The sequence below is a fragment of the Vigna umbellata genome, chromosome 5 (genome assembly GCF_029865625.1).
Source record: "Vigna umbellata cultivar VRB3 chromosome 5, Vumbellata_1.0, whole genome shotgun sequence".
Lineage (NCBI taxonomy): Eukaryota > Viridiplantae > Streptophyta > Magnoliopsida > Fabales > Fabaceae > Vigna > Vigna umbellata.
The window spans coordinates 59115826-59135574 of NC_142169.1; the positions used below are offsets into that span (position 1 = coordinate 59115826).

Sequence of the window (19749 nt, forward strand, 5' to 3'; positions counted from 1 at the left end):
CATATATAAATATTTCTTTTAAATAAAAGAAACCAACATTACATATACGTACATATGAAAATAATATTCAAAATTAATTTTTGCAATCAACTTATTAATTGTGTTATAAAAAAACACTAATAATTAAACTTTTTTTTAATTTTTTTATACAGTATACACCACCATTTAAAATACATTATTATTAATATTAATAATAAATTAAAAAATAAATTATAACAACACATTACTAATTACTTGATAAATATAACTCAAATCCTTCTCGATTAGACGTACGAACACAAAAACGACCATAACCTAGTACTTTCCAAAAAAGCCAAATTAAAGGACATACACACAGTGCTAATTATGTTTGGATGCTAAGATGGAAACCGCAGACATGACTTACCACTTAAAACAACTCAAACTTGAAGGTACTAAAACGAAAAACACCTTTTCAGATTGAGTTAGCATCAAACTCACTCTCGCAGCAAGAAGATCAGAGAAATGGAGGGCATTGCACACAGAACAGTGGAAGTGAATGGCATAAAAATGCATGTAGCAGAGAAAGGAGAGGGTCCTGTGGTGTTATTCCTCCATGGCTTCCCCGAGCTCTGGTACTCCTGGCGCCACCAGATTCTCTCTCTCAGCTCCCGAGGCTACCGCGCTGTTGCACCGGATTTACGTGGCTACGGTGATACAGAGGCACCAGATTCAATCAGCAGCTACACCGGCTTTCAGATAGTGGGTGATCTGATTGCGCTTATAGACCTTCTGGGTGTCGACCAAGTCTTCCTTGTGGCTCATGACTGGGGAGCCGTCATAGGTTGGTACCTCTGCATGTTTCGCCCCGACAGAGTCAAGGCCTATGTCTGCCTCAGTGTTCCTTTACTCCACAGAGACCCCAACGTCAGAACCGTCGATGCCATGCGTGCTATGTACGGAGACGACTACTACATCTGCAGATTTCAGGTATGTTCTTGTTTTCGCCCAACTACTGTTTATAATTTACATTTAAGTCTTCTTTTTTATGTGAACTGAAAAAGGAGAATGAGAATTTAGTGGGGTAATGTTAGATCTGATGGTAATTATTGTATTGAAAACTTTTGACAGAAACCAGGCGAAATGGAGACTCAGATGGCTGAAGTTGGGACTGAGTATGTGTTGAAAAACATTCTGACAACTCGAAAACCTGGTCCTCCGATCCTTCCCAAGGGAGAGTATGGAACCGGGTTCAATCCAGATATGCCGAATTCCTTACCCTCTTGGCTCACGGACGATGATCTTGCCTATTACGTATCCAAATTTGAGAAAACTGGCTTCACAGGACCCTTGAACTATTACAGAAATTTGAACTTGTAATTAATCTATGGTTTCCTTTCGCTGAAAATTTATGAGAAAGACATGTATTTAATTAACTGTGTTGTTGCTTACAGAAATTGGGAGCTGACAGCACCATGGAGTGGAGGAAAAATCCAAGTGCCGGTAAAGTTCATCACAGGAGAGTTGGACATGGTGTACACCTCTCTGAACATGAAGGAGTATATCCACGGTGGAGGTTTCAAACAAGATGTGCCAAATTTAGAAGAAGTGATTGTGCAGAAAGATGTAGCTCACTTCAACAATCAAGAATCAGCAGAAGAAATCGGTAATTACATATACGAGTTTATCAAGAAATTCTAATATGATCACAAAACGGCATCAAAATTGTTGAAGTTGTTGTGTTTTTGTTTTATGACAAGTTAGTACTGAGGAACTCAGGTTATTTTTAATTATGCAGGACATATTGCATAAATAAGAAAATGTATTTTGAATTAAAGAATGAGATTCAGCGTAAAAAAATTCATCGCAAATTTTTCCTGATTATATATATGTTTCTCTTAAGAAAAGCTACTTCTTTCCTTACATTTGAAAGCAAGGGATTGTGCTTGGCCTTTCGAAGATTCTGCAGTTCATCTAATGTATCTTCGCATATCCCTTTGTTGTGGTCTGTGGTCCGTAGTTCTTGAAGAGGGTATCTGTGAATTACTCGTACGGAATAATACATAGCTACTGATTGTAATGAGAATTCTTGATCATAAACAAGGTCAAGTCCCATTGATTATAAAGTGAAAAAACTTGAGAACTATTTTTCAAACAAGATGGAACTGATTTGCAGGCAAACCTATTACAATTTTCGGATATACGGAGTCGAGTGTCTTATTAAAACAATCTTTCTACCACTCTTAAGCTATTTTGCTGTGTTTGGATAGTCAAATCTCCAACCTAGGGTGTATATATTAAAAATACTTTATGCTTAAGTCAATTCGGTTTCAATCAGTTAAGCAATTAATATTGTAATAATTAAAAAATTTCAATAACCATACATTTGACCTGTAGTCATAAGGTTCTTTATGGACTTTTGATTAGGATTGGTCTAATCACAATCTAATTTTATTAAACCTTATTATTGGCCTGTTTAGATTAACTAGGTAATTAGTTGATTCAAATCATCACCGAACGATCTCCTCTAAGCTAAGACGATCGATTGGGACGTTTCGATCGATTTGTACCGATAAGTACATATACAGTAGGCCTCCAAGCCTTGAGCTTGAACAAAGGTCCTACAAGATATGAATGTTGCTTCCACTCAGCTTCACTAGAACGCATGGACGACTATGTAGGCTTTCGTCATCTTGTGTAAGGTTTTGGGTCTTACTCCTACCCCAACCTTGTTTCTTCACTAGATTTGGGTTTGTAGATTCGTCATACTTTTCGAACAATGGCATCCTTCAATTATCGGGTAAGGGGATCTCATTAGTTCCTGCAACAAATGGTAACATACTGATCGTGTTCATATTAATGACGAAGTGGTGGTGCTATTTGCTCGCACCGAAACTGCTTGCTTTAGTCAGTCCAACGCTAGAGTTAGGGTAAATGGCATAGGGCCTTTATCACCCTTCTCCTACAGAATGATCTCGTTCTCTGCCAGCAATGCCTTTATCACTTCCTCGTGTTTTCTCTACATCTCATCCATTTGCTTTTGCATTTTCCCCATCATTTTCATCAGGTCCATTTGGTTGTTAACGATTTCCTCTTATGATTGATTACTTACCCTCTTCCTTGTAGTCACCATGTAGGCTTCAAAAGTTTTTGTTTGGCCTCATGGTGAGCACCAAAATATTTTAGGCGCATGGGTCGAGTGTACAATAAAAACAATATTCCTACCACTCTTTAGTTGTCTTCCCACTTGTTCAGATAGTTGAAGCTCCAACTGATCGGATGTACCTGCTAAAGATACTTTGATACTTAAGTCAATTCAAATTCGATTGGTTAAGTAATTAATGTTCTATAAGTTCTAATAACTACACTTTTGATCTTTATTTATAGATTTTTCTATAGATTTTTTATTAGAATTGTCCTAACCGTGATCTAATTATGTTAAACATTATTACTAACTTGTTTAGATTAATTAAATAATTAATTGATTCTAATCATCACCGAACAATCTCCTTTAAACTAGGCTAATCGATTAATCGGTACATATACCATACAATTTAAAAATTCAAAGAAGAAATATATGGGAAAGTTGCATAGACACTTCTTTATTATGTGTTCCATTAAAAAAAACACAGTTTAAACATTGTTTATGTCAATTTCCTAATGGGAGAATAAGTATCCAAATAGTGTATGTATCCCTTAGCTACTCTTCCACACACAGCTGAATGTTTTAGGGTTAAATATGTTTTTAGTCCCTAAACTATTGGTCGTTTCTGGTTTTCGTCCCTCTTTCAAAGTAAGGTACAATTTGGTCCTCATTCTTTTCGAAACGTTCGTTTTAGTCATCGGAATTTTGGTTTTAGTCCTCATTTGTTGCTAAATGAGGACCAAATTTTTAAACAGTGTTTAGTTTTCGATGACTAAAACAAACGTTTCGAAAAGAACGAGGACCAAATTGTACCTTACTTTGAAACAGGGACGAAAACCAGAAACGGCCAATAGTTTAGGGACTAAAAACATATTTAACCCAATGTTTTACATGATGATCATATATAAAACATTTCATAAACTATGTTTTTAATCATCATTTTTTTTTTCACAAAAAATCAACTTGCAATCTTAAAAAAGTATTAATCTTTTTTCTTCATCTGTTTACAAAATTCAACTATGGTCTCGAAGTTCACAAAATATCGAATTGTTTAATGTGTTAGTTCTTCATGTTAATTCTCACATTCATCACCAATAAGTTTTACGTGATAATCAATGTAAAACATTTTCATAAATTAAGTTTTGTCTCCACAAAATCTACTTATAATCATTGAATGAATATAAATCTTATTTATTCATTTTGTACAAAACTCGCTTTTAATTTCTAAAACATTTTTTTATTGGTCTTAATATTTATTACCATCTTTTATATTTCTTTCAATTATTACTAATATGTAATAATATTTATTTGACTTGTTTATGGACTATATTTCACTTGGTAATCACTCAAACAAAATTGAGTTGTTGGATTTGGTTGTTTTGATTATTCTAACTGATTTGATATATTGTCTATTATTATGCATCGTGCTTAATTGAGTTTATGATAGACTATTATAACAATAGCCAAAAAAAATAACATCGTATTTATAATAACAGTAAAAATCACTGTACACAAAAAAAATATTATCTGAAAGAAACTTACAAGCACTACACAAAAAACTCATAATGGATAAAAACAACACTATGATATAATCATAACACCGTAACACACTCCATGCCTCAAAATTTTGGATTTAAACTACCTTATATGAATCGAAGATTACTGTGAATTGATTTGAAGAAACATATATATATATATATATAATTCAAACACCCAAAAACAAAACAAGACAGTACACATGGATCAAAACAATTGACAAAAAAAACGCATCATAAAACACTTCTTGAAACGAATTACGATGTTTACTCGTTTTATGTCGAAACAATTTCCGATTAATAGCTAGCTTGCAAAATAAACAAATAAATTGTATTGAGAAAACGGTTGTGGCAGAGGGGTGCACCATTAAAAAGGGTAGCTCACCCTATCGAAGGATCAAAAAGGTCACGAGAAATGACTAGGTTTTCAATTCATCAAATGGGTAAATACACGTTAATGCAAAATATGGGGCCAAGAACGATGTCCATAACTGAATTCTTCTTATAAGAGAAATATGAGAAAAACAGTCAGCAGAGCGTATAACAAAAAGTTTTCAGAACAGTATTAAAAAATAGAAAGCTATCTTCTTAAACTCTAAATCCTCTGCTGTTCCTCCTGCCTCTTGCCTTCTCAAACTTTCTTCCCTCAGACCGAACATAGGGTTTGGTATGGCTGTGTGGCACACCAGGAGCAGGACCAAAGTGTTTCACAGCTTCCCGAGCATTCTTTGGGCCTCTTAAAAGGACCTGCATTCAAGTACATACACATCAAGTTTCTATATATCAATTGCAATATGATTTTGCATTGGATAAATTAATTCATGCAATTAAACTCAACCAGAGACAACACTAAAGAGTATAAACAATAATCATGTGATTTCTATACTAATAATGAACACCAACTCTAAATCTAAAGACGTGAAAAAACAAATTCTGTTTAACAATGTGTGAGCAAGAACCAAATAGTATTTTAATTAACACAACTAAAGTGGTAAGATATAGATATTCACTCAAAAAGCAACAAAAGCCAACATACCGTATTCTGTCCCAAAGGAGCCCTAAGGGCAAGTTGATCAAATGTCAAGCATTCACCACCTGCCTTCTCTATTCTTGCACGTGCTCTCTCTGTAAACCTGAGTGCTGTAATTTTCAATGGTGGAACTTCATATACTCTGATATCATCAGTTACTGTCCCCACTAAAACAGCAATTTTATCTTCCTACATTCCAAGAAAATAAAACATTAGTGAAATTTAAACCACAATTAATATTAATTAACCGATATGAGAAACAACTACACCAGTACAAAAGATGCAAAAGCATGAGATACAGATACATACCTTCCCTTTTGTATACTTAATCAACCTCGACAACGAAATTGGAGGCTTGTTCACCTTACTCATGAACAAGCGCTTGAGTATCACAGCATTGAAACTGCTGCCAGTCCTCCGAACAAGGAATCGATACAGCTGCCCACGTAACATTTAATCAGAATCCCTCTAAGCATAAGTAGTAAACATAAACAACTTCTGATTTGAATGCAAAATTATTCATAGCAAAAATCCATTATTTCTTATCCTAATAATAATGCTAGAACAATCTTAACATACTTGAAATTAGATAAACAACGATAAAAAAAAGATTTAGTTCCCTCAGTACAATAGAAGTAATAATCATAAGATATCAGCATTAGCATGGTAAAATAGAAAGCATCATTGGGAACCTAAAATGCCTGGACTTGCAATGACAAATATCGAACACAAAAATTAGACTACCTCCACGTAGAGAAAAAAATTGAAACTTTGGCAGCAGTACAAACAATGAGACGCTAAACTATTTAAAATAGGCGTGTGCACAAGGGACCTTTCATTGATGAGACAATTCAACATTCGAATTGAAAATACTTCAAAGAATGAAAGAAAGGTGTGCAGAGGCTCAGACAAATGTGGAAAAGGCATATTCCCAGACCTTTCAAATGGAGAAGGGTCTCATAATGAGCTGGGATTCACATTTATCATCATCGTCGTGAAAAACGAAAACAAACATCGGATCTTATTCATAACAAACATCGTATGGTATTATCGAAGAGAGAGAAACCTTGACAAGTAGTTTGAGGTATATGTCGTTGGACTTGGGTGCTGTTCTTTTGGTCTTCTTGCTCTTACCCCCAGCCTTAAGATCGATCCCCTGCGTATCATAGGCAAATACAAATGCATAAAACGTTGTTGAATATAACCTTAACACGGATTACAGCCACGTTCAAAGGAACAAAACAGAGACGAAGAAGAAAACAGCATACCATTGCCGCTTTTTGGGTGTTGGAACAGCACACACCTGTGAATCGTAATGTCTCAGACTTAGCAGCCAGTCTACAATGAAGTTATGTATGCTAGGGTTTTTACTAATGGATATGGGCCTCGTGGTTCTGTTTTGGGCTTCGTGGCTTAAGAGGCTAACAAAGGCCCAAAACTATATATCCAACTTTTCACATTCGGACCATGTATGGAATGGTGCACTTTATTTATCGATTTTTAATTTAAAACTGTGAAGTTATACTTTTTCTCATCATATTTATCTCTCTTTTTTTTTATTTTAATAAATTTCGCCTAAACTGGAACGTGAGAAGTTGAAAATTCGAACTTAAACTGATTTCGAATCTATCTTAAAATAACTTATTTCGATTATAACAATTTTTTAAAGTAAAAGTTTCGGGTAAAGATACTTTTGAAGTAAATAATTACTTTAAATTATTGTTCCTTGGTGAACAATATAATGCTCTATTATAAGGCAAAATGATCAAACTCGTATTTTTTTATTTTTTTTTTGCCTTTTGGATAGTTGTTACAAAGAAAATGGATATGGCCGACTCGTGTGTTCAGAGGCTCACGAGTTTTAAGAAAACATAGGTTTAGTAAAAGAATAAAACCTAACAGCATCCCTGGTGAAGTTTTTGAAAGACCGTGACAAACTTATCCATTTGAAGAAAAAAAAACACCTACGAATAAGACATGTTTGTTAATTAAGATACGGTGATAATCATTACGAACATCCTTCTTGGTTGGATACCATGTCACGAAATGTTTACAAAATGGAAATAAATGCTTAATCATAATATTTTAAATGCACATTTTTTTATTATCAAGAAAACCTTGTAAAATTAAAAATAAATATTTATTGATAATCACTCTAGATGTCCCGTACTTGAGTAGTAACTAAAATTTGTCAACATACAATTATTTATGAAAAAACCACGTAAGAAAACTCATAAAATCACCATTACTGGGATTTTTTAAAAGATTGTTTAATAATTCCGTATTATAAATATTATTATGATGTAAATTATTGTTATTATTATGTAATAATAGAAAGAGAAAAGGATTAGAGCAATGTGCGGATGGCGTGTAGAGGGGATTGCGGCGAAGTCCAAAGAGAAGGTTGGAACATAGGACCTGGCGAATGGCGAACGGCGATTCCGAAATTTGACCAACAAGAGACAACCAACGAAGGAGAGACACGTGGAAGAGGGAGAGTTGACCAGCGCATGATGTTCTTACGCGCCATTTGGTCCCCTGCGTTGAAGGTTTCAACCGAATAAAGAGTAGATTTTTAGACCAAAACCCAAAATTTGCAAATATTATAGTTGAACCCAGCCACCTCACCTTGGGAGTTGAGTTGAATATCCCAAAATAATAATTAATTAATTAATGTTTAGGGGAATAAAAGGAATCCATCCATCGATCTTGTGATGAATTGACGAGAGATCGTTGATTTAAAGGAAGAAGAAGATGATATAAAAGCTGAAAAGGGTGTTTGTGTTTGTTTGTGTGTGTTTTTCGGTTGGGCGATCTTGTCCATATATCGAAAATTCCCATCCCACTGCTAAATTTTCTTTATTTATCGTCTTCCTCTCCCATCTTTGGCTCGACCATCCATCCAAAAGAGGGTTCTTGTGTTGTGTTGTGTTGTGATAGGAAGAGGGAAGAGGGAAGATGATGATGACAACAATGGAGGGGATGATGGACAAGGCCGTCTTGGATGACGTCATTCGGAGGCTTCTCGAAGGGAAAGGAGGCAAACAGGTTCAGCTCTCTGAGTCCGAGATCCGTCAACTCTGCGTCAATGCCCGACAAATCTTCCTCTCTCAGCCAATTCTTCTCGAGCTCCGTGCTCCCATCCGCATCGGCGGTTAGCCCCCCTTTTCCATTCCTCTTCAAATTTCTAACCTTTTTCCCTTCTGCATCTCTTCCGTCTGCCAAATCTTATGGAGATTTCATTTCCTTCCAAACCACCATTTTTATTTTTTGTTTTAATTACTATATGTATTAACAATCTGCAGGAGATGTCTGATTTGTTTGGTAGGTGAAGGAAAATTACGCCAATTTTGAAAAAAAATGGATCTTTGGATTTTCGGATTTTTGGATTTTGAACATGTCTGTCTGTCTGTCAAGGACGATAATTAATGATACAATGATGTTTTCCGTGTTTGTTCGATGAATTATTAAATGAAAATTTACAGGAAGAAAGAGATATTTGCTCGTAATTGTTCATTGCAGCTGTATTTTGAATTACTTTCGCTCGAATGTCATGTTTTAACATTTGATGCATTTCTTCCGAATACTTCCTTCCCTGTATCTCCGATACTTTGGGAGAAAATAATCCTTTGAAGATCCGTTTTTGCAGTCTGGTGTGGAAAACGGATTTGGTTCTTCTAAAATGATAAGAGTATATTAGTCTAGCAATAAGCATCAATTAAGAAATCAATGGTTGGAATTGTATTTAACTTCAAATTTTATCGTAGTTACATTCGTATTTATTTAATTTTGTTACAGTTCTGGACCTAAATTTTCTTAATCAATAAGGACTTTATTCTTAAGAGAGGTAAAATCCGGTAATAGGTAAGCAATTACGGAATTTTCTGAATCCCCTGTTGCTCATGTAGGTGATATACATGGTCAGTACCAGGACTTACTGAGGCTTTTTGAATATGGTGGCTTCCCTCCTGCGGCAAACTACTTGTTTCTGGGGGATTATGTGGACAGAGGGAAGCAAAGTTTGGAGACTATTTGTTTGCTTTTGGCCTACAAGATAAGATATCCAGACAAAATTTTTCTCTTGAGGGGAAACCATGAAGAAGCAAAGATTAACCGTATATATGGTTTTTATGATGAATGTAAAAGGAGGTTCAATGTACGGTTATGGAAGATATTCACCGACTGCTTTAACTGTTTGCCGGTGGCTGCTCTCATTGATGAGAAAATACTTTGTATGCATGGGGGACTCTCTCCAGAATTAGAAAATTTAGATCTGATAAGAGAGATTCAAAGGCCTACTGAAATTCCAGATAGTGGTCTCCTTTGTGATCTGCTTTGGTCTGATCCTGATGCTAGCATTGAGGGTTGGGCGGATAGTGACCGAGGCGTTTCATGTACCTTTGGACCTGATGTACTTATGGAGTTTTTGGATAAAAATGACCTTGATCTTGTTTGCAGAGGGCATCAGGTAAACCACCTCTTACTTCATATCAGCAGACTGAACTAGTTATACAATTGAAGTTGTGAGTACAAATTTCTGTTGTTCTTATAAGCCTAATTCTGGTTTATTGTTGGCTCTTACCTTCTGCTAATGAAAAGTATACCAAGAACACATTTTCAACATACTCTCTCATTGACAGAAAATTCATTGGAAAACACCTAACTTAGTGATCTTTTTTATTCTTAAGTGACTAATGCCTAAGTACACTTACCTTATTTGGCATGCATATTGTATCTAGATCAGGCTGTGTCGAGCTGTTACAGGCATTCATCCTTGCTCCTTTATTTCAATCTTTGTCTTATTTGTGTTACTTATTCCAGATTCTTCTGATCAAGGTCTAATTTTTTCGATAGGTTGTGGAGGATGGATATGAGTTTTTCGCTAAAAGAAGATTAGTCACGATATTTTCTGCTCCGAATTATGGTGGAGAATTTGACAATGCTGGTGCATTGTTAAGCGTTGATGATTCTCTTGTATGTTCCTTTGAGATATTGAAACCCGCTGATAGAGCATCAGGAAGTAGTTCTTCGAAAATGAATTTTAAGAAGGTAAAGTTTGAACTATCGCTGCTGTATTGTTGTGTTATATTGAAGGTTTGTGCAACATACTGGTATCTGATGCAACAACTTTTTTCAGCAGCCACCCAAACTGGGAAAGATCTAGTAATTGGCAAAGATTTTCGGTTCAAATAGGAATCCAATCCAGCTAACTCAACTCGTACGGAGTTGAAATTGTCAAGTAGGAGTTTGGCATGGGAGAGCCTTATTGATTACAGATTGCCAATGATAGTATATTGTAAACTGAACCACCCAGGCATTCTTCTGTGCAGAGGCAGATATTATTGCTTTATACATCAGCTGCTTGCTTGTGATTGGCAAAATTAGCATGTAATTTGTGAATGCAAAGAGATTTCTGTTACCAAATGCGTAAATTTCTATGCCATTTATCTCAATGACTTCTCAGGAATGTTGTTTTTGGTAGACTTCTGTTCGTGATGCCACTGATAAAAATACTTAAACAAATCTTAATTTTCTGTGCTACCTATGGCGCTAGCTGAATTATGTGAAACCTGTTCCTTTTTCTTGGACGATTCTGCTCTGCTGATGCTTCTGTTCTGCAACTGCGTCTCAAAGTTTCTTTATGTAGTATCTATCTCCTTAACTCCCTTTTTTTATTCATCGTACCGTGTCTGTCTCTCAAGAAGTAACGAATTTGTTGATTAAGCTTTTCTTGTAATTAGAATAGAATCATCCAAGGTCAAGTAAACCAAGAAAATAAGCTCGTCTAGCACACAAGTGGTGAAACACGATAAGAACACCTTCAGCTTCTTTGCTTACAGCTTCAGTTCTTGGGAAGTTTTGTAGTTGCAGATTGCGTTTTGTGTTGATTGAGTTCTTGGCTTGGGAACATTATAGGAGGTAAAGAATTATCTTCTGTAACAAAGAAAGAAAGTAGGATACAACATCAATGTATGTAACAGATGCAAGATTCGTCTTGATTCAGGGATGATAAGTTCTTTCTTAAAGTACTTAACGAAGAAGAAAAAATCGCTTACAAGTTATAAGTTAAAATTTTCAAATGTAGTGTTTTTTTCTTTCAGAAACGCGACCACACTCTGTAGATCGTAAGCAAATCCTATAAATGTATTCTGTAAACAAACAAATGTTAGAAAACATATTACTTTTTAGAACAATGAACAACCAAAGCCTACATGTTTTAACGTTTTTTACTTGCCTGAGATTGACCGACAGGGCATAAAGAAATGCACAGCCACTCATCAATTTAAAGGAAATCATTGTACAGTAACTTCTTATATTCCAATCCCACTTTTAGCCCCTGTATAAAAAATGTTAGGCTTGAGGCAAACATAATAATTTTTAGTTTACTATAAAATAATTCATAAATCTTTATCTTATATTTAAAAATTTTTGAATTGTAAAATTTATTAACTGAAGTTCAACCGTCAAACAATTTCAACATTATTAATTCATTAAAATCACCGATTTACAACACCATTGATATGAAAACGCCTTTAACATAATTTAGTTAAGAAACTTTTAATTTGAATGGTTTTTTAATTGAGTAAGGGAAGGGTGACGTACCTTTACATTTGATATTATTATAAGAATAAACTAATCATAAAAAAAAGTAAATTTTTATATTTTTTTAAAAAAAAAGTAAAATATAAGTAAGGATAATATTAAACGAATGTAAAAAATTTGTTCGTGCGTCAAAATATAATTTTTCTTCAAGTAATGATAAGATGACACATATTAGAAGGATAAAATGATCGTAAAAGAATAAATATTTTGTATTTTTTAAAAATAAAAATGAGTTGTCCAATATAGTAAAAAGTATGTATGACATTAATTGCTCTTGTGTTGAATATACATGTAATAGAAAAAATATGGGTTAAACCCAAAATACAAATATGAAATAATAATAAACTAACTAAAGATAAAAGATAAAGAAAAGATAAAGATAATATATCTAACGTCCTTCCTCAAATACAAATCGTATGTAGTAAGTTTGTAATAAATATAATCAATTCTCGACTCCTTAAAGATTTAGTGAAAATATCTACTGGTCACTTGAATTAACTAACTCAGCCTTGATATCTTCAGATACAATATTCTGTTGAATGAAATGACAGTCAATCTCAATGTATTTGTTCATCTCATAAAAAACAAAATTATATCTAATATAAGAGTAGCCTGATTGTCAAATATAAGCGTCATTTAAGTAACATATCCAAACTGTAATTTTCTAAGCAATTGCTTTAGTCAAACAAGCTCACAAGTGACTGAAACCATAGTACTATATTCTACTTCAGCACTAGATTTTACCAAAACATTTTGTTTCTTACTTTTTTCAATACATCAAGTTACCACCAATAAAGACACAATACACGGATGTAAACTTTCTATCAAGAAGGAGATTTTTTCTAATTGGCATTAGAATAACAAACTACTATTGTATGGTTATTAGAATCATATAACAACTATTTTTCAGAAGATCCCTTAATATATTTTAATATATCTAATAAGAGTAAAAATTAAAAAAAGAAAATAAGAAAAAATAATATCAAATGAATGTTTTATGTGTGTCAAATATCAATTCTCTTTTTCCTTTTAACCTTAAGCTTAATACGGGGCATGAGTCAGTCGTCTTATTGACCGTGTTGTCTCCAAGGCCCATTAGCTCCGTTCCTCCTATGGCTCAAGAAACATTCCCAGTTAATGGAATTTCCTTCACCCATTCCAGGAAAACATCGTCAAGCTGCCTATCCTATTTTTGTCTTACATGTTAATTAGGAGGCCTTCCGTGAGTAAGCAACTGAACTTAGTATAACAGGATACTATGTTTCTTAGTAGGCTCTATCCAAATACTTGTATACTTTAATTCTGATTCTTCTTCTCTTTCCATCATATAATTCATTTAATTAAACACTTTTTCCCCTTTGTGTACAACTGGTAGCTATTTCTCTAAAACTAGGAATTCAAACGTCTGTGCCAAAACAAAAAAGCTTCGGTTTCCGAATAGTTAGAACAAGTGTGTGATTATAATTAAGATCGTGTTGAACAACAACCTTTATATTTTGTCACCACTGAGATTAAAACATGTTTTCGGTACAAAACAATAACGAATAGAGGGACAAGCGCCGATAATGGATGAGATTTGCAACTCAATGGAAACAAAGGTTACAAATAAATAAACTGTGTTCAAAGAGAAGGGTCCGAATGAAAGCGTGTCAACGAGATGTGGACTCTGATGTGTACTTTTGTTGGAGAAGCAGGAAGAAATTAGAATGCAGAGACATCGGTTATTGTCCCCTGTTCCCTTCAGATTCAGATTCCACTAACGATTACCTCCATTCTAGCACGCAATTTTAGTTTAGTACTGTGTACAAAAATGTTCAGTTACACTGATCAATCTTTCACATTCTACACAAGTCACCCAAAAAATGGTAAATATATCTATTAAGCAGATTTTTTTTATTGAAGACCATAGATTTTTAATTTAACTTCCCTAGTCCGTTGTGTTCATTGGTTAATTCGAAAAACAGCACACTCATAACTTCCGACAAGCGAATTCCATAATTTAAGCTGGCCGGCTGTTCCATTATGAAGTGTCTTTTCCCCTGAAAGCATCCTTAAGGCCTATGAATACCGTGAATTACAAGGTTGTTATTGGTTAAGCTAAAACTTAATTTACAAGGAGAAATGAAGTACAGCAACAAACGCAAACGCAGGAATGTCTTATTGATCATAAATACACAGATACTTGATACACTGCTACTCTACCTTTACACCTTCTTACTTACAATTTACCAACCACTACCCAGCTCACCTAAGCAAACACTTAAAGAAGCTAAACAAAAAGCTAGCTCGCGTGAACTGCAGCACAACCTCATCTCAACCTGCTTCATTCCTTACTATACACCCACACGTACACACAAAACACTAAACAAAAATGAATACAGAAAAGGCCAAAAGGGCTGTGATCTGAGAAAATGCAACTCATTTCTCACACATCGTAAGGAGAAGAAGGGTCTGATCTGTTCTGCCCTCGTTTCTCGTACGCGTCTGATGCCGACCTTCTTCGAAACCGAGTCGAATCCTTTGCTCCTAAAAGCATGCACACCCATCAGATCAGTACAACAACCCATCATCCTTTCCCCACTTTCACACACACAAAATCTAAATCATCCGGTGCCACATATTATTTTCATTATCTCATGATGTGATAATATAACCCAGTTGGGTCTAGTTGTGAAATTGACCCATATGGGTTGAGTTGGATCCCAATATGTGGATATCACTGTATAATATGGTCATCCACACTGTAACTAACTAAGGTGCTATGCTACTAGTGTGGACAACCACAAAGATATCGTAATTCTCAACAACTCTCACCAATCCCCCACTGTCTACAAAACGACAAAATATTTGCTACCTGATATTAAGAAGCACCGTTTACGTAGTAATTATTTGATTAACTGATTAATTAATTAATCAATCGTATTGTTTTCACCGTGACAGTAAAAGAGGAGGAAGAAGATAACGACCTTACCCGAAAATGGAGAAACCGGAGGAGTAGAACCGGCGGGAGAAACCGGAGGCGATCCACTCTGATACCCTGGCGGTTTCACGATCATGATACTACGCGTCACTCTCGTCGTTTCCCCCGACGATGATTCGTCACCGTACGATCTCACGCTCCCACCCTCCGCTTCTGATCAATAGTAAATATGTCTAGCCGTTAGCATATTTTACTCTCTTAAAAAAAATATCTATCAGCGTTTCAGATAAAACAATCTTCAATCAAAAGCTATTAAGTTTCGGTTATTTTTGTCTCGTCCTGTATCCTGTTTATTATATAGATCGTGCGAAATTAATTTATACGATTTAGATCTTCGAGCTCGAACGGCGTGTTTAGGTTGCAGATCTGATAGCATGCAACCCGAAACACCCCGATCCATCTCCGATTCAATGGTTAGATTATAACGATGATAGTTATAAGAATAATAACGATGATAAGAGTTGATTTGACGATTGTAATTGAGGACTCGTGGTCCTTGTGATATGTGTCACAGCGTCGTACCCTTGCCGGAGCTAGGTCGGAAATTGAAGGTGTGGTGTTTACGGAGCTTGCTGAGACCGTTATCGGGCCTTGGGCCGGCGACGGTGTCGTCCCACAAGTGGTCGAGGAGGCCCATATGGATCAAGCGTATCTTAGCAGATCCAGCGTATGGAGATCCCAATGACCAGGTCTCAGAGTAAGAGATACAACCACGCCCTATGAGTGCCATATTTAACGATGGCAGGGTGTTAAAGGTCGAACAACTCTTTGGAGTGGATAGAGATCTGGACCGTCCATTTCGATTTAGGATGGAGCCCGTGACGTGGCCACATGGATCGGCGTTCACGTTGAGATAAGGATCGCTTAGCGTATGGGCCCACATTACTCGGGGATTTTAAGAGACTAAAACCTGAAGAAGAAGGAGGGTGCAAGACACGTGACATTAATTGTTGATCACGTGATAAGTAGTTTTCTTTCCCGTGTTATATCCCTGACTTTTATCAAAATCCACAAGATAAGTCCTCGATTTTCCTGTATTTGCATCAGCTGGCCCATGATGCTTCAAACAGGAACATTTAATTAGGTTAGAGATTGTATTCGAAGTTTGCAGTTTCATTTATTTAAGGTTTGGTCTGGTGTGATGGAAATTTAATTAAACTATAGTTTAAAATCCAAGGATAAGCAAGTGTACCTAATTTAGGTCGTGCACATGCTATTGAGTCCGAACTCAACATGTAATCACCGATTTACAAAACCCTTAATTTGGTAGTCCATAATGTCAAGTGTTGTAATATGAACAGAAAATTATTTTTTAATTCATTTTGATCATTAAAAAATAAATTTTTACATTTATAAAAAATATTTGTATCAGTGGGGACCAAGCGTCAACCAGACCGGACGTTCGCATAACCATGACGGGCCAGTAGCACTATCCTTCTGTTCGCCATTTGGAAGGACCGGACATCGAACAGTCCGGACGACCTCATGTCTGATTATGCAATTTTGCCGCTTGCCATCCGGACACACAACTCATACGAGGTCGGCCGATCATACCGCCAATTAACCAGATTGCTTATGGGAATCGACCAGTCGGAAGGTCAAACTTCGGGAGACCGACTGACCACATCGTTAATTAATCAGGTTTAAGGTAAGCAGTGAGTAAAAGCTATTGGACTGATTTTGGACTGTGATTAACTTTTCACTAATCTCAAGCCCATAGCGAAAACTATAAATACAGATCTAGTGTGAGTGGTAGATAGGTTGCATTTACTGCACATTTATTATTGTTCTATCGAAAAACGTCATTGCTCTCAGACTGACTTTGGCATTGGAAAATCTTTCACAGATCTCACACCCGCGCATAAGAAAATAAATCAAAAAGTAGCGAACGAGAACCGGACGTCCAAGGGACAAGAAGAGAAGGATGTGGAGGCGTTGAATAACTTAGCCCCTACAACCCAAACAATATTAAAAGAATATAATAAATGTAAAGTATATGTAAAAATTGTTGAGTATGTGCATATAAATACCTCATTTGATCGCAACTTATCTAAAGAGTTAATTACTTGAAACTAGAACTTTCTTCCAACAACTCCTTCAAGATTAATGGTCAATATTTGTTCCATTCGATATTTCAGACTAAATAAGATACCTTGTAAGCATTAGCCATCGATCAATGCAATAATTGTTGTTAATAAAAGATGAAAAAATATTAAAATAATTTGTATAGTTAAATATGAGCATAAAGAAGGAAACATTTATAATTAAATTATTCTTGTATGAGCATTATATCGAAAGTGATATAACGATAAAATAAAGGGACTTCTTCTTATCAGTTCAGTGCTCTACTTCATTTTTTTGGGACCGCGAGCTCAAAATGTTAAGGCGGCTATATAAGCTGTGATAGATTTCCTTTTCTTTCTATTATTTTATTGATCAAAACTTGTGGCTGATTTTTAATCTAGAAAAGACCGTGAAGGCTTATTATTTCATTGTCATCTTTAATTTACTTTTTTTTTAAATATAGTTTATTTCTTTTAATTTTAAGAAGTAATATTCATATATATTTTACCTATAAGTTTTTTACGTTACATCAGTCATCGTATTTTAAATATTGTTTATTTTTAAATTTGAAATTATAACACAATTTTACTTTTAGAAATAGAGAGTTAAAGGAGACATTTTTTTAAAATTAAATAACGATCATTATTGAGTATATTAGATCAAGTCAGTAGTCAAGGTTTAAGAAAACCGAGTTCATATTTGAAATCATTTTTTCATTATTTTAATTGAAGATTAAGATTTATAACTATTTTTTCATTTTATTTAGAATGAATATTCGTTTTTATAACCTCGTTTTCATTTTTATAAACAATGTTAATATTTTAGTGTACCAAATAATTTCATATTGTTTAGAAAATAAAATTAAAAATAATTTAAATACACTTTTTCTCTACAATCATCTAATGTATTTTTAAGAACAAAATCGTTACTAACTTTTAGTTTCAAAACAAGTATAATATATCATATATGATGATTGACCTCGATAATAATATTTTCACGAATTTGAGATGAAAATGTGAATATACTTATCCTAAATTACTCCAGACTAAGCACGCTTAATCATGAAGTTCTTATGGGTTAGATTACCGAAAAACAAATGCATTTTGGTGATATGAGTAGCCAAATCAATACCTTTAAGCTATCTTTCAACTGTATAGTTTCATACCTATACAGTCTCTAGATCCTCTCATTCCGGTGTATGTTCGATTTCCACTAGAAGCCTGCCAGGAGCCGCTCCTTGTCAGTGCCTTTTGCACTTCGTGCCTCTTGCACTTCGTGCCTCTTGCACCGACGATCACTCCCGTCCTCGTCCGGTGTCACATCATCAATAAGAAAAATTATAAATATAAAAATAAGTATTACTTATAAATTACTTTGTATTTATAGATTTATTTAAATATTGATTGAAACATATAAAAGATATTAAAAATAAATAAAATATATATAATCATGTACTAAGTCTTTATCACCATATTACACTAAATTTTGTTGATATTCTATTAATTTATTAGATAGATATTATTATATTATTTGATTATATTAATACAGGAAAGTACAAAGACTTTCTGGTATAATGAAATACTGGATTGGAGTCGATTGTTGAATGCATATTATTATATTGAGGTTTAGTTGTTAATGTTGATTTAATGTTTGAAAGTTGTGGAAAGTTATAATATAAATGAATTCCTAACTGGGTTTTGAAAGGAAGGTTAGAAGTATTAGTAATAATTTGAAAAAGTAGAGAAGATAGTTTCCGAGAAGATTGGGCACAGTTACAGTTTTTGTTTCACCTTACTCACCTAATCTACAATAATTATGAGAGCAAAGTCATTTTCATTGGAAGGTCCACCTTTCTTCAGCTTTCAATATGATTCACTAATATATACATTACGTCAAACGGAGGCAATTGCTTCAATCCTTTTCATTCTTTGTTTTCAGTTTTTAAAATATGTTTTTTTTCCTTATTGCTCTTCAAAATTAACATCAGACGCAGACATCTACCAGTAGAGAAAAAGCCCACTCCCGTTTTCCGTTTACTCTTTCAACTTATAATTACTAATTCTCTTTTTCTTTATTTATTCTTATCCTAAAATAATTATTGTTTTACCTACCACACATCAGAAGCCCAAACCCACCATCCCTAAAGCCCAATACTCCATTCCTAGACATTTCTTTTACTATTCGTAAAAGGTTGAAGCTTTGTATATATATATATATATATATATATATATATATATATATATATATATATATATATATATATATATATATATATATATATATATATATATTATTTTAAAATATATTTTTAAATAGCATTTTAAATGCAACATATTAATACTTAGAGATCCCTTTTAAATAAAAATTATTGAAAATGTATTTTTAACTTAATTTAATGTTGGGTGATTTGCAAGAGCATAAATCCAATACACTA

The 19749-nt window shown here is 34.4% G+C and overlaps 4 protein-coding genes and 2 non-coding genes across 7 annotated transcripts; 2 read left to right on the forward strand and 4 right to left on the reverse strand.

Moving 5' to 3' along the window:
- Positions 1 to 326: 326 nt before the first annotated feature.
- On the forward strand, positions 327 to 1842 carry LOC124826419 (epoxide hydrolase 2-like). Its single transcript, XM_047299249.2, has 3 exons — positions 327 to 948; positions 1090 to 1334; positions 1413 to 1842. The coding sequence occupies exons 1-3, from the start codon at positions 484 to 486 to the stop codon at positions 1657 to 1659; spliced, it is 957 nt and encodes a 318-aa protein (XP_047155205.2). The 5' UTR covers positions 327 to 483; the 3' UTR covers positions 1660 to 1842.
- A 3202-nt stretch (positions 1843 to 5044) lies between these two features.
- RPL18 (ribosomal protein L18) lies at positions 5045 to 7065 on the reverse strand. The gene is made up of 5 exons (XM_047299237.2): positions 6937 to 7065; positions 6735 to 6824; positions 5978 to 6106; positions 5675 to 5857; positions 5045 to 5385 (listed from the first exon to the last, which is right to left on the reverse strand). The coding sequence occupies exons 1-5, from the start codon at positions 6937 to 6939 to the stop codon at positions 5227 to 5229; spliced, it is 564 nt and encodes a 187-aa protein (XP_047155193.1). The 5' UTR covers positions 6940 to 7065; the 3' UTR covers positions 5045 to 5226.
- On the reverse strand, positions 6283 to 6360 carry LOC124826447 (small nucleolar RNA snoR53Y). The gene has a single exon (XR_007027865.1). It is a non-coding gene; the product is annotated as a small nucleolar RNA snoR53Y (small nucleolar RNA).
- On the reverse strand, positions 6565 to 6666 carry LOC124826440 (small nucleolar RNA snoR69Y). The gene has a single exon (XR_007027864.1). It is a non-coding gene; the product is annotated as a small nucleolar RNA snoR69Y (small nucleolar RNA).
- A 1260-nt stretch (positions 7066 to 8325) lies between the features above and the next one.
- On the forward strand, positions 8326 to 11256 carry TOPP9 (Calcineurin-like metallo-phosphoesterase superfamily protein). The gene is given in 5 exon segments (XM_047299201.2): positions 8326 to 8822; positions 9577 to 10136; positions 10523 to 10717; positions 10806 to 10815; positions 10818 to 11256. Coding segments are annotated over 5 exon segments (1005 nt in total). The 5' UTR covers positions 8326 to 8626; the 3' UTR covers positions 10862 to 11256.
- A 3142-nt stretch (positions 11257 to 14398) lies between these two features.
- Positions 14399 to 16149, reverse strand: LOC124826392 (dormancy-associated protein homolog 3-like). 2 transcript variants are annotated; one of them, XM_047299228.1, is made up of 3 exons: positions 15774 to 16149; positions 15243 to 15404; positions 14399 to 14797 (listed from the first exon to the last, which is right to left on the reverse strand). In XM_047299228.1, the coding sequence occupies exons 1-3, from the start codon at positions 16132 to 16134 to the stop codon at positions 14697 to 14699; spliced, it is 624 nt and encodes a 207-aa protein (XP_047155184.1). In that variant the 5' UTR covers positions 16135 to 16149; the 3' UTR covers positions 14399 to 14696. The 2 variants fall into 2 exon arrangements, with proteins under 2 accessions (XP_047155184.1, XP_047155176.1); XM_047299220.1 differs by having other exon boundaries at positions 15238 to 15404.
- Positions 16150 to 19749: the final 3600 nt, after the last annotated feature.